At 31.8% G+C, this 14,648-nt stretch overlaps 2 protein-coding genes across 9 annotated transcripts; one reads left to right on the plus strand and one right to left on the minus strand.

Annotated features, from left to right (window-relative positions):
- Positions 1 to 262: 262 nt before the first annotated feature.
- Positions 263 to 1,888, plus strand: LOC119610148 (E3 ubiquitin-protein ligase PPP1R11). Its single transcript, XM_037965268.1, has 3 exons — positions 263 to 531; positions 1,218 to 1,326; positions 1,397 to 1,888. The coding sequence occupies exons 1-3, from the start codon at positions 448 to 450 to the stop codon at positions 1,582 to 1,584; spliced, it is 381 nt and encodes a 126-aa protein (XP_037821196.1). The 5' UTR covers positions 263 to 447; the 3' UTR covers positions 1,585 to 1,888.
- Positions 1,788 to 10,661, minus strand: LOC119610146 (F-box/WD repeat-containing protein 5). 8 transcript variants are annotated; one of them, XM_037965261.1, is made up of 10 exons: positions 10,620 to 10,661; positions 9,340 to 9,873; positions 9,097 to 9,254; positions 8,693 to 8,876; positions 8,329 to 8,639; positions 7,817 to 8,272; positions 7,629 to 7,756; positions 7,356 to 7,568; positions 7,142 to 7,292; positions 1,788 to 2,372 (listed from the first exon to the last, which is right to left on the minus strand). In XM_037965261.1, exons 2-10 carry the CDS (start codon positions 9,689 to 9,691, stop codon positions 2,280 to 2,282), a joined length of 2,046 nt encoding a protein of 681 aa, XP_037821189.1. In that variant the 5' UTR covers positions 9,692 to 9,873; positions 10,620 to 10,661; the 3' UTR covers positions 1,788 to 2,279. The 8 variants fall into 8 exon arrangements, with proteins under 8 accessions (XP_037821189.1, XP_037821193.1, XP_037821190.1 ...); XM_037965265.1 differs by lacking the exon at positions 10,620 to 10,661 and adding an exon at positions 10,586 to 10,607; XM_037965262.1 differs by lacking the exon at positions 10,620 to 10,661 and adding an exon at positions 10,300 to 10,446.
- Positions 10,662 to 14,648: the final 3,987 nt, after the last annotated feature.

The following is a 14,648-nucleotide window of genomic DNA, read 5'->3' on the forward strand; positions in this document are numbered from 1 at the left end:
TAATTTTATATTATTGTCCTTAATATTTTATAGAGCCCTGCTATAAATGTCCATTATCTGTAAATCTATTTCAATATATTTTGGATAAGGCTGTATAATTTTTATTAAAATTTAATTTTTTTAAGAAAATAAAATAATTTTTAGTAAATAAGTTTAAATTTTTATTTTTAACAGGCTAAAATCCGTTATAAAGTTGACGCCGTCATTCGTATAATGAGACGCCGCCTTTGAACAAATTTATTTAACTTAGGACTCTGTCTTGTAAAAACAGCTGTTTGTTGTTATCCAAAAAAATATATGGTTGAGAAAGATATTTTTCGCTTCTCTGTACCAAAAATTCACTTGATTTTGTGGACACAAATTTATTGTTTATATTAATTGATTATTAAATTTATTAACTTTTCTATTCTTCATCTATTACTAAAGAACGTTGAATTGTAATTGCAAATGGAAGCAGTAGCTTTGCCAGCCGACACAGTGACCCGGTCACAAACTGAAGTTATTACTCAGGAAGACGTCTTAGATACGTCGGTAAGATAAGCAGTTTGTGTTTAGATAATAATGTAGATAATGTTGGTTCTTAACAAAAACTGATGAAATATTTTGATTTGTTTTGCTGACTAAGGGCTAAGATTACAACTGCGTTACAAAATTGTTTACTTTTTTCTCTAAACTCAAATTTGTTAATAATTTTGTTAGCGTTTAGCACAATTCCACCTAACGGTAGGTAGTTCATGTCACATTCATATACATAGAAGGCTTTATCTCACTATTTAGAAGCTAAAGGCTCCATATAAGATGCAAAGCTTCCAATTTGTGAATAATTAAATATCTATCGATAGTAGAGGACACGGCTCACCTGAGCTCCAAATGGAACAACAAGCATAATGCTTAGTTGACTCTCATAGAGAGTGTTTAACAAATGCCCTGCTTGTGATGAAGATCCCATGTTAGCTTCTTCATTTAGCACCTAATTAGATTATAGTATAGTTTCATCTTTTACAATAACGCCAATTAAAATCGCATATCATGTAGTTTTTGACGAAATGATGGCTTAAGAAGAGACCGACAAACGTCTTAATTTTATACGCAAATATGTATTTGACTATATCAGAGTATAACTCTGTAATTTTCGAAACGAATTACAGAATATCGTCTCAGGTTGCATATAAAATTTATGTAGTTTTCCAATTTGCTTTTATTTCTCTTCTTTTTAGTCCCAACCAGTTTTAAGGCTACGCTTAAAAAAACCTAAAAGCGACAAAAAAGTTGTCTGGCATGAAGGTACCGTCGACAATGAACATATGAACAAAAAGAAATCCAAATGTAAGTTTGATATTCGAAGAAAAAAACTACTAAAATCTTTAATAAAACTATTAATTATTACAATTACTAGGTTGTTGTATATACAAAAAACCTGTAGCTTTTGGTGAAAGTTCTTCGGAAGACGATGAAGAATGTGAACATTGTTTTGGACATCCTGAAAAGCGGCGTAGGAATCGTAAACCCGAAGATGGTGGAGAAGAACATCAACATGATGACAACGAACCCTGTCCGCATGATGAACACAAAGATGCTGCTTAATTTAAACAGTAATTTAAAACTAATAATTTTATATTTAATCGTTTAAATTATATTAAAATATATAAGAACACACAAAATAAAACAAGAAATCCTCATTAAACATTAAAAATAATTGTAAAAACGCCAATGAAACAGTTTACTTACTTTTTTGTTCGTAAATTCCTAGAATTAATTAAAAAATCATTAAAATTTTTCAAATCTCATTTTAAATAGTTGTCTTTTTTCTGTAATTTATTAGCAAAATATATATATTTAATAACAAGTTACACATTAAGATTTGTTAAACATAAAAAAGTAAAAAAAACAAAATAAATTTTAAAAAATTGCTATAAGTTGATTCTAATAACATGCATTATTATTTCTTCAATTTTAACACTTGTTCTCTTTTCCAATTTCTGTTGCCAAACAAAGAATAGTATTTTTTTAATAAAGTTGTTTTTTAATTATTTTATTGCTTAAAAAGCTTTTTAAAATTTTGTTTATATTTCAATAACAAGTTTTGTTTAATTTTCTTCAACATTTAACAAATGTACTGTTCTACAGTTTATTTTTTTCAAAGATTTTTTTGTTTGTCTACAAACTACATAGGGTCTACTGCTATTAACTAATTCACATTTAAGTATTTAAAGATATTTGATTTTCTTTTAAATATTGCCGCATAGTTTTTTAAAGGATTTTTTTATGTAAATATTAATTTATGCAGATTTATTTAACTTTAAATCAAATGCTTCTGTATTATTTGTTGTATCAATTTTAAGTTCTTTAGCTTTAGAACGTGATCGCCAAATCTGAAAATTAATAAAAAACGATAATAAATTAAGTTTTTTATACCCTCCACCACCATCAGTGGTGATAGAGGGTATATATAACTTTGTCATTCCGTGTGTAACACCAAGAAATATTCATCTGAGACCCAACAAAGTATATATATTCTGGGTCCTTATTAAATTCTGAGTCGATTTAGCTATGTCCGTCTGTCCGTCTGTCTGTGTAAAACACGCTCACGATAAAACGAAGCAATAGAGCTTAACCAAATTTACCCAAAATGTTCTTCATTTTCCTAAGTTGTTTGGTATTGCAAATGGGCAAAATCGGTTCACACCGGGAAAAGTTATGAATCAAAATTTAAAACAACCTCGGAAAAAAATAAGCATTTTTTACACATTCTGATGTAATTTTCTCGAAAACTATGCAAGATAATTCCATGGAAATCACCATACATTCGTTTCTGCACAAGATCTTGATCCCCGCTGAAAATTTCCAGAATCGGTCCACAATTTCATATACTTCCCATACAAAAGTACATATTCCCGGAAAATGGGTTTTTTGTTAATAACTTCCGCCACAATGTCGATATCTTCACAAAATTTTACAAATCAAAATCTTATGTCATTAGAATTCTTTCAGAGGAAAAATTTTATGGATCGGTCCATAATTGGACATAGCTCCCATACAAGGTCCCCTCCCGAAAATCACTTAAACGCGCATAACTCATTACTAAATTAAGATATCCATATAAAATTTGGTATAAGTATTGCCCATATGCATAGAAATATTACTGTGAAAGTTTTTTCCGATCGGTCCATAATTGGTTATAGCTCCCATACAAGGTCCCCTCCCGAAAATCACTTAAACGCGCATAACTCAGTACTAAATTAAGATATCCATATAAAATTTGGTATAAGTATTGCCCATATGCATAGAAATATTATTGTGAAATTTTTTTCCGATCGGTCCATAATTGGTCATAGCTCCCATACAAGGTCCCCTCCCGAAAATCACTTAAACGCGCATAACACATTACTAAATTAAGATATCCATATAAAATTTGGTACAAGTATTATTCATATGCACAGAAATATTACTGTGAAATTTTTTTCCGATCGGTCCATAATTGGTCATAGCTCCCATACAAGGTTCCCTCCCGAAAATCACTTAAACGCGCATAACTCATTACTAAATTAAGATATCCATATAAAATTTGGTATAAGTATTGCCCATATGCATAGAAATGTTACTGTGAAAATTTTTTTCGATCGGTCCATAATTGGTCATAGCTCCCATACAAGGTCCCCTCCCGAAAATCACTTAAACGCGCATAACTCATTACTTAATTAAGATACCCATATGGTACAAATATTACTCATATGCACAGAAATATTTTAGATAATTTGTTTTCCGATCGGTCCATAACTGGTCATAGCTCCCATACAAGTTCCCCTCCCGAAAATCACTTAAACGCACATAACTCATTACTAAATTAAGATATCCATATAAAGTTTGGCAGAAATATTGCTCATATATAGAGAAATATTACTGTGAAATTGTTTTCCTATCGATCCATAATTGATCATAGCTCCCATACAAGGTCCCTTTCAGAAAAACACTTAAAGGCACATAACTCATTACCAAATAATGATATAAATAAATACTATTTTTGTTCATAAATACTATTTTGTAATGCAAAAAGCACTTAATGTTATTTGAAAAATTTTTCACGATCGGTCTATATTTGGTCATATCTCTCATACTAGGTCCTGCCCCTAAAAGCGCTTTAACCGTATTTAACTATTTGCATTATCAATTTGTGTAGAACAAAATTATATATATGTATGTATGTATTTTTAAAATCCTTAAATCTTTCACACACATGCATACATGCAAATACGAGATATCGCTAAAGCTATCTTAGGGCGCTATACAAATTTAAATTAAAGTGGCGTTTCTAATGTTCAATAAATCTTGGAATTGTAGTAGATTTAAGCTGTTTAAATCTTGGGATTTTTCTATTTAAGACATGAGAAAACTTATTTCTACAAATATTTTATTAATTAGAAATGTATTAATACAAAAGTTGCTGGTGGATGGTATTTAAGATTCGGCTCAGCCGAATATAGCACTCTAACTTGTTAATTAATAAAATATCTATATAAAATAAGGGCGTATAAAGGATTACATTTTTAGGGGGAATACTTATGGAAAGTTTTATGATCTTTAAAAGATCGATTGAAAGATTTTTTTAAAACATTTTAAGACGTATTGAGCATGAAACTAAGAATCTACAGTCTAGTCTATAGTCTAGTCTATAGTTTAGTCTAGTCTGTAGTTTAGTCTATAGTCTAGTACATATTCTCGTCTACAGTACAGTCTATAGTCTAGTGTATAGTCTAGTCTATAGTCTAGTCTACAGTCTAGTCTATAGTCTAGTCTATAGTCTAGTCTATAGTCTAGTCTATAGTCTAGTCTATAGTCTAGTCTATAGTCTAGTCTATAGTCTAGTCTATAGTCTAGTCTATAGTCTAGTCTATAGTCTAGTCTATAGTCTAGTCTATAGTCTAGTCTATAGTCTAGTCTATAGTCTAGTCTATAGTCTAGTCTAGTCTAGTCTATAGTCTAGTCTATAGTCTAGTCTATAGTCTATAGTCTATAGTCTAGTCTATAGTCTAGTCTATAGTCTAGTCTATAGTCTAGTCTATAGTCTAGTCTATAGTCTAGTCTATAGTCTAGTCTATAGTCTAGTCTATAGTCTAGTCAATAGTCTAGTCTAAAGTCTAGTCTATAGTCTAGTCTATAATCTAGTCTATAGTCTAGTCTATAGTCTAGTCTATAGTCTAGTCTATAGTCTAGACTATAGTCTAGCCTATGGTCTAGTCTATAGTCTAGTCTATAGTCTAGTCTATAGTCTAGTCTATAGTCTAGTCTATAGTCTAGTCTATAGTCTAGTCTATAGTCTAGGCTATAGTCTACTCTACAGTCTAGTCTATAGTCTAGTCTATAGTCTAGTCTAGTCTATAGTCTAGTCTAGTCTAGTCTAGTCTAGTCTAGTCTATAGTCTAGTCTAGTCTAGTCTAGTCTAGTCTAGTCTAGTCTAGTCTAGTCTAGTCTAGTCTAGTCTAGTCTAGTCTATAGTCTAGTCTAGTCTATAGTCTAGTCTAGTCTATAGTCTAGTCTATAGTCAAGTCTAGTCTAGTCTATAGTCTAGTCTAGTCTATAGTCTAGTCTAGTCTATAGTCTAGTCTATAGTCTAGTCTATAGTCTAGTCTATAGTCTAGTCTAGTCTAGTCTAGTCTAGTCTATAGTCTAGTCTATAGTCTAGTCTATAGTCTAGTCAATAGTCTAGTCTATAGTCTAGTCTATAGTCTAGTCTATTTTCTAGTCTATAGTCTAGTCAATAGTCTAGTCAATAGTCTAGTCTATAGTCTAGTCTATAGTCTAGTCTATAGTCTAGTCTATAGTCTAGTCTATAGTCTAGTCTATAGTCTAGTCTATAGTCTAGTCTATAGTCTAGTCTATAGTCTAGTCTATAGTCTAGTCTATAGTCTAGTCTATAGTCTTGTCTATAGTCTAGTCTACAGTCTAGCCTATAGTCTAGTCTATAGTCTAGTCTATAGTCTAGTCTATAGTCTAGTCTATAGTCTAGTCTATAGTCTAGTCTATAGTCTAGTCTATAGTCTAGTCTATAGTCTAGTATATAGTCTAGTCTATAGTCTAGTCTATAGTCTAGTCTATAGTCTAGTCTATAGTCTAGTCTATAGTCTAGTCTATAGTCTAGTCTATAGTCTAGTCTATAGTCTAGTCTATAGTCTAGTCTATAGTCTAGTCTATAGTCTAGTCTATAGTCTAGTCTATAGTCTAGTCTATAGTCTAGTCTATAGTCTAGTCTATAGTCTAGTCTATAGTCTAGTCTATAGTCTAGTCTATAGTCTAGTCTATTGTCTAGTCTATAGTCTAGTCAATAGTCTAGTCTATAGTCTAGTCTATAGTCTAGTCTATAGTCTAGTCTATAGTCTAGTCTATAGTCTAGTCTATAGTCTAGTCTATAGTCTAGTCTATAGTCTAGTCTATAGTCTAGTCTATAGTCTAGTCTATAGTCTAGTCTATAGTCTAGTCTATAGTCTAGTCTATTGTCTAGTCTATAGTCTAGTCAATAGTCTAGTCTGTAGTCTAGTCTATAGTCTAGTCTATAGTCTAGTCTATAGTCTAGTCTATAGTCTAGTCTATAGTCTAGTCTAGTCTATAGTCTAGTCTATAGTCTAGTCTATAGTCTAGTCTATAGTCTAGTCTATAGTCTAGTCTATAGTCTAGTCTATAGTCTAGTCTATAGTCTAGTCTATAGTCTAGTCTATAGTCTAGTCTATAGTCTAGTCTATAGTCTAGTCTATAGTCTTGTCTATAGTCTAGTCTACAGTCTAGCCTATAGTCTAGTCTATAGTCTAGTCTATATTCTAGTCAATAGTCTAGTCTATAGTCTAGTCAATAGTCTAGTCAATAGTCTAGTCTATAGTCTAGTCAATAGTCTAGTCTATAGTCTAGTCAATAGTCTAGTCGGTTACACTCTAGTCTAGGCGATAGTCCAGTCTTTAGTCAGCTTTAGTCTAGTCTATATTCGAGTATATAGTCTAGTCTATAGTCCAGTCTAGTATAAGTCAGCAAAAGAATTGAAAATATCGTGGGGGTAACGCGTGTTATCGTACAAGAATGTACAAGAATGTGGTTTCAGACGGACATCTACTCTCAATCCCCTTCACCTTAAAATTGCCCTATTTTCATTACTTACCTTAATTGTAAAATCATCACTGGTAGTAACTAACATTTCCGAATCTTTCGGATTAAAAGAGACACTATTAACCACATCGACATGTTTGTATTTTGCCAAAGAAACGCCATAATAACGATCCCATAAATAAGCATGCATATCTTCGGCACCACTTTAAAAACAAGAAACAAAAGTCAACACAATAACACAAGAAATTTAAAAATGAAATCTTCACCTGGCTACATAATCATCACAAACATCTAGGAATATAAAGAAACACTCTGTGCTGGGTGTATAGGCCTTATGGGCACGCAACATATTGCCAACACGTTTGAGAGTCATGAGATCAATGACGTGTATATCGATTTCTTGAGCAATGGGTGGTGGTTCCAAAGCATTTGTTATGATATAGTTTTCGGGCCAAGGACGGGTATTGACATAAAGGTATCTAGGAAAAGAATTTTCTATGAAATGTTCATTATGATACAATTAAAAGGAAAGAAACTACCTGTGATCTGGACTTAAAGCCATGCCTATGATATGACCATGCAAATCAATGACCTTATCAACTTTATCAAAACGATCTGCAACAGCCTCATAATTCCACCAATCAGGATCGGGATCTCTAGCTTGATTCTTTTAGAGAAATAGGAAATATAAAGTAATGTTTTTATAACTTGGTTAGTTAGCTACTACCTTCTTCTCCGCCTTTTTGGCAGCAATTCTTTCTTTGAGTGAAGGTCCAGGATCAAGTTTTTTAGGAAATGTAACATGTTTTATACGTTTAATTCCAATCTGATGTGGTGTATAGGTTTTGGATCCTGTGGAAAATATTAAATATTTCGGTATAGAATTCTCCATATCATCATATTCCTCTGCCGCTTCCATGGGTTCATCTTCTGCCTCATCTTCATTGCCAGAATCATCAGGACTAACATCACCATGAAATAAACGACGATATTCTTCGGCGAAATGTATGGAAATATCATCGTTTTGTAGGGTAGAACGACCCGAAGAAGTTGAGGGTAAAGAATCATCCAAAGAGTGAGAACTTGCCGAAGTGGGAGAATGTCTTAGAGTGGCCATTTGAGAGGGAGGATTTCCAACCGTATCACTTGGTAAAGCATCCTGTTGCATTTCTACATCTTGATCCTTTGAAAAACATAAAATCTTTATTATTTAAAACTTTTTAAAACATTTCTACTTACCTGTTCCTTAGCTTCATTAACAAGATTCTGTTCAGCCAATGGATCATTAGACTCATCCAACCAGGGACATTTGGCCATCATAATGGCTCTTACCGAACTCGCCTTACGATTGTAAAACTTATACAATTGATTCATAATGGGCACATGCTCCGAATCCACCTCCTGATTGGCTTTATTTAGCCATAATACGGAAGTACTAACCAAATGTGCCAACCAGTGTAAATCTCCCGATATTAGATATTGATCACTAAACCAGGTACCAAAGATGTCATAAGGACGATTTAAGACACGACAACGCAAATGGGAACCATCTAAGTGTAAAAGAAATTATAAAGTATTTGAATTTTAATACGAAAATGTTTACCTTTATCACCGACTGTGAATACCGCTATTTCGCCGGATGTACTGTGCGGTGAACCAAAATGTACTCCGGATACTAAGAGTAATGTATCGCTTTGATTAAATTGTGAGTATTGTGTATATTTCCAACTGAATTGTTTCATATTGTGTGAATATTTTTCGGTACATGGATGACCGGAATTCCAAATCTGCAATAAGTTTCAAATTTTGTTGTTAGAAAGGAATTGTTTAAAAAAATTTTCACAAAAACTACTGTATAAATACTGGGTCAAATTCCATCTGTTAACCCACAATGATTTAGCATCTTATTGGGATAATTATAACACAAAACCAAATTAATTTTCCTTCTCCAAATTTTTAATACGTATGTAAATATGTAAAACTATTACATTCTTATATTCTACTTACAATAACATAGCCATCCTTGGAACATGTAGCAAACATTTCACCATTATGCGAGAAGCTAACATGTAGCACTTGATGAGCGTGACCATTTAGACACTGGGACTGAACGAACGGTATGCGGGAAGTCAAACGAACGTATTCATCTTTCCAACTAGAAGCACCTGTTGAAAGTATGCATATGTATGTGAAAACCTTGACATAATAACACAAACAAGAAGAAAGAATATGTATAACGGTTAATCTTACCAGGTTTTAGGGGTATGGCAGGATCGGTGCGAAAATGTTCCTGAAAACGATGTTTCCACATTATATCATCATTGGCCAATTCATACCAACGACGACAGGTGGCTGATACACTGGCCACATCTTTAATGGTGAGATGAGAGCAAACTTTAAGAAACACCAAATCTGGTATAGTCCACCACAAAGATTCCACCGCATCTACAGAATCTGTTGTTTTTGCATTTTCGTTCGATTCTTCTTCCACATTTGTATCGTTAATGTTTTCTTCAATACCACTGTCATCACTGATTTTCTGTTTTTTGTACAAATTGCTGCTGGTTGGTGCATAGTTGTCTACAGCATCCACACATTCCATCTTCCAATAAGATTTTAGTTTCTTTAAATTCTAATTGTTTCTTATTTGTTTAACTTTTAACTTTATGCAATAAAGTTCTTATTGTAGGAAAAATTTACAGTTTCTTTTTCGGATTTTATTTGTTGTTTTCTTTTTTATTTTATTATTCCTGTCGTTTCGGTTGCTACCAATTGGTGCATGTACTTAAATGATGAAAATTAAAAAAACTTTGTGATATAAAGTAAAACGTATATGAAGAAGATACAGAAGAAAAATAAAAATACACAAAAAAAGAGATAAAAAATTTCACTTTTATTTAAAATATAATAAAGTGTTCACCCTACAAACCCGATTGTTGTGTTTTTTTTTTTAAATCTTTGACCAGCTAAAAATATGCAAAACTGAGAAAAACAATAATGACCAAAACTACTACTACGTACCACTCACTAACAACAAAAACACAAAATCTACATATAAACAACAACAAAAACCCTAAACAGCTGCTTGCTAGGTGTTGTGTGTGTATATTTAGGAGTGTTGGAGTGTGTATGTTTTTATTTTTAATTAAAACGACAACAACAAATTCATACGTTCACAGCTATAAATAAAAACAAAAAACTTCTCTGGACCAAAAATAACTTTCACCCCTTTTGGTCTTCTCTTTCTAAACAGTTTTAAAGTTCTGTTATTTTTCTTCTTAATAGTTTTTCTTTGATTGTTGTTATTTTTTTCTTAATTTCTTCCGTTTTATAACTGTTTTTTTTTGTTCTATCACTACAAATTTATTAATTGATTGGCCTTTAATTTAATTATACGCATATTTGTTGTTTAATCTTTATTCTAGTATTTTTGTTATTATTTATTCCAATTTGTTTATATAAAACGTAGTAAACAAGTAAATTCAATAACACAAACACAAATAGCTGAAAAGGTGCAAGCAAAACAAAACCTGCGAAGATAAAGTAATTCCAGCAACAACAACAATAATAATAACAAAAAAATGTAAACACAGTCAGCTGTCATGGGATTTTTCTAAGCAACAGCTGTTTGTGTGGGAATTAATGCAAATTTGTATCACCCTGTTGTTAGTTTCCGTTCTGACAGGGTTCGGATTTCTGTGTAAGCAGTTTTTAGTTGTTTGTTATTGCTCAATATAACAATATAATTAAATAAGAATATGTCATATTATTATCGATATAATTGAAATTATAGGTTATATGTAGATGTGAATCTCCCGACAGTTGGGAAAATACTGATAAAATCGTGGTAAATAACTTTTTAAATTTCCTTTCTGGGTATTTATAAATATCAATTGAGTCTGATGAACCCAAATCTTGGATTAATCTATTAGTTATAGGTTGTAACATCCGTCTATAAATTGCTGAGATATGACAAAACAACAACGACTAGTATGTATGAATATCATTCTGCAAAGTGTCCAAAAACTTTATAGTTTCGTATTAAAAATTAATTAATCTGAGAAATCACATTTTCTGCACCTATCCACAGAATAGATTCCATTAACGAAATTTAGAATTTTCAAATGATTGTGCAATTAAAAAGACCTTAATTAATGTGAATAAAACCCCACAACAATAATAACAAACATTACAGATTGTTTTCGGTTAATGAACTATTGTTGATGCCTCACAATTGCTTCACGATCATGATGACGATGATGAACACATACATTCACAAAAATGTCTTAACCGCATAATAACTGACCTTGGTTACAAAATAATAATGAATCTACTGAACCGGCTTTATGATCAACTATAAAAAACAACAACAAAACAATATAAATTTATTAAAAAGAATAAAAATTCTATAAAAATAGGAAAAAACAACGGCAAAAGTAAAAATCCAGTTTAGAATAAAGGAATATTGAATGGAAAATAACTGAAATGAAATGTACATCATTATCGATATGAACAAGGAAATTAATTGTTTGATTTGCAAACATAATGCGCAACATGCACGGAGCAAAATTTGTTGCAATTGATTTAAAGAAATTACTTTATTGAATTGTGAAAACAAGATAAAACATATCCTCTTAATTTTTAATAAATATTGAGATATCTGGTTTAATATGAAAAACTAGTCTCTATCACAAAAGATCTAATCTCAGAACATGATGTGTGACTGAACATGGAAAACTAATTTCTTCAGTGTATTAAGGAATAATTTTAGTTTCAATATAAACAATAAACTAAACACTGTAGTCCCATTTTAATAACAATAACTTGTTTATAATTCTTCCAATTATTTACATCGTGTTTCCTATAAAATACTTTGCATTGAAGAACTGGACGATGTAAACACATACTTTTCACATACATGTACAATGTACGAGTATTAAGGAGGTTTTTATACCCTACACCACTTTAGTGGGGAGGGTATATTGGATTTGTGCTGATGTTTGTAACATACAAAAATATTCGTCCTAGACCCACCTTAAAGTATACCAATAGGCTTAGAATCGTTTTCTGAGTCCATGTAAACCTTGTGCGCAAGGTACAGGTCCCAATTTTCAAGATAATTGGATGAAATTTGGCACGCACGTTTTGTTTGACCTAAGGACGAAGCCTATTGAAAATGGTTAAAATCGGTCCATTATTTCACCTAGCCCCGATACAACAGAACCCCCGAAAAGGGCTTCTGAGCTCATAATTATGTTAAATATACAGATATATCGATAAAATACGGCACAACTAAGTTTTATAGAAGTCTTGATGACCCTGCCAAATTTCATAAAGATCGGGCCACATTTGACCCTAGCTCCCATACAAAGTCCCCTTCAGAAAATTACTTGAATGACCCAAATTAGCTTATAAACACAAATATCGCGATGAAATTCAGCACAATAAATTATTATGTCAATATAAATATATTCACAAAATTTTATCGGGCTTGGTCCATATTTGCCCCTAGCCCCCATATAAAGCCTCTTTCAGAAAATTAGTTTTTCATCCATAAATTGCTTAAATGTATCGGAACAAGGGAATATTGAAGATAAATGCTTTATTATGAAAAATAAATCACATTTAATATTCATAACTGGTGCAGGGTATCATCATGCATGACATATATAATTTCAAATTAATAAAGCTAGGAATATTTTGAAGCTAAATTGAAAATATCCAGAGACTATAATCATTACTCTCTATATAGGTTTTGGATGATCATGAGTTTTTGATGGCATAATATTGAAAGCAAACAAGAGAAAAAAAGAACTGCCCTAATACAAATATATGCATATCAGAAATGACTAAGAGCTTATACGTACATACATATGTATCTGCATCTCAATTCCCTACTCTAAATTGACCTTTCGACATGACGTCATTAAGACATCAGTGGCGGGCGGGCAGTACACTGATGAAATTTTTTTTAATTGTAATAAAATTTAACATTTTTTGTACTCATTGACAGTAATCATGAGCGTAAATAATAATCTACAAACAATAAATAAATGTTGACAAAAATGAGACGACAGAATGAATGTCTGAATAGCTTATGCAGTGGACAGTGAGAGAGATTATTTATCTACGAAACTGACCCTATACTGATACTGGTAGACATATTAAGAGATGTGCCTATCTATAAGAACGTAGATCTTTCTTAACCATAACTTAGAAACATACTAGAGTTAAGTCTATATACTTTAACAGAGTCAAGTTTATAGAGTAGAACAGAGTTTCGTTTATAGTCTGTAGATAAGACTATAGTCTAGTCAGTACAACGAGTCAAATGTATAGACTAAATCGGAGTAGAGTATATGAATTTGTCCAGAGTATAGTCAGTAGATAACGGATTAGACTTGGTCAATATATCAGATTATATATATATTATAGACTAAAGTCTAGTTCAAAGACCAGATCAGTGTATAGTTAATAGCCAAACTAAAGTTTAGTCTATAGACCAGACTAGATCAGATTCTAAATCTAGTTTATAGATCAGACTAGAGTCTAGTCTATAGATCAGACTAGAGCCAAGTCTATAGACCAGACTACAGTCTAGTGTATGGAACAGACTAGATCTGATTCTAAACTATTGACCAGACTTGAATCTACTCTTTAGACTAGAAATTATTAAAATTTTCGAGTGAATTACAAATTGATTGGCGACTAAGTTCAGTCGTAATTGTCATTGTTTAAACTTTATATTTGACCTGATATTAAATCTAGCAGATATATACTAATTGATTATCGGGTTATTCCGAATTTCCGATGAAAAATATACTTACAGCTAATTAAAACCATATATAACTAATTGTTGATCTAAGTGCGGTTTTTAACCCATTGTAGGGTTATAGAAATGTAAAAAATTTCCATTACAACCTTATCAATGTTTAGTACATCCGAAGAGATGCTTTACAAGTTAATGTACCCAAACAAATTTTATTATCAATGCCTCTGGAAACTAAATATATACAGCGATAATGATCACTTCTGTCAGCATTGCATTAAACAAATTCGAAAAAATGTTACTGATAAAGCTGCGCTTAAAGAGATGTCATCTACATATATTTTACACAGTGGGTCAAAGTTGTCTCATGACTAAAAATATAAAAAAAATTTAAATTTTTGAATTCCTAATTGATTTTTGAAATTTGATCTAAAATATAAAATTGGGCTGATCTATAAACTAGACCCTAGTCTGGTCTATAAACTGGACTCTAGTCTGGTCTATAGATCAGAGTCTAGCCTAAATACCAGAGTTTAGATTATACTAGCCTTGAATATACTCTGATCTGGTCTATAGACTAGACTCTTTAGACGAGAGTCTAGTCTTTAGACCAGAGTCAAGTCTTGAGAGTATCAGATCAGAGTATATTCTAGGCTAGTATAGTGTAAAATCTGGTCTATAGACCGGACAAGAGTATAGTTTATAGATCATATATAGTCTATACCAACGGACTAGAGTCTAGTCTATAGAACAAACTAGAGTCTAGTTTATAGATCAAAATAAAGTATAG

This window comes from Lucilia sericata, unplaced genomic scaffold, assembly GCF_015586225.1.
Source record: "Lucilia sericata isolate MDLA Ls3-8-SP2 unplaced genomic scaffold, ASM1558622v1 Contig001129F_arrow, whole genome shotgun sequence".
Lineage (NCBI taxonomy): Eukaryota > Metazoa > Arthropoda > Insecta > Diptera > Calliphoridae > Lucilia > Lucilia sericata.

Excerpts from the sequence above, each read along its gene's own strand:
- LOC119610146 (XM_037965261.1), bottom strand. The coding sequence starts at position 9,691 with ATGGAATGTGTGGATGCTGTAGACAACTATGCACCAACCAGCAGCAAT. Across the intron at positions 8,877-9,096 it reads CCAAGGATGGCTATGTTATT|ATTTGGAATTCCGGTCATCC; the intron begins GTAAGTAGAATA and ends AACTTATTGCAG. Across the intron at positions 7,569-7,628 it reads GCTTTAAGTCCAGATCACAG|ATACCTTTATGTCAATACCC; the intron begins GTAGTTTCTTTC and ends TTCTTTTCCTAG.
- LOC119610148 (XM_037965268.1), top strand. The coding sequence starts at position 448 with ATGGAAGCAGTAGCTTTGCCAGCCGACACAGTGACCCGGTCACAAACT. Across the intron at positions 532-1,217 it reads AAGACGTCTTAGATACGTCG|TCCCAACCAGTTTTAAGGCT; the intron begins GTAAGATAAGCA and ends TCTTCTTTTTAG. Across the intron at positions 1,327-1,396 it reads GAACAAAAAGAAATCCAAAT|GTTGTTGTATATACAAAAAA; the intron begins GTAAGTTTGATA and ends TACAATTACTAG.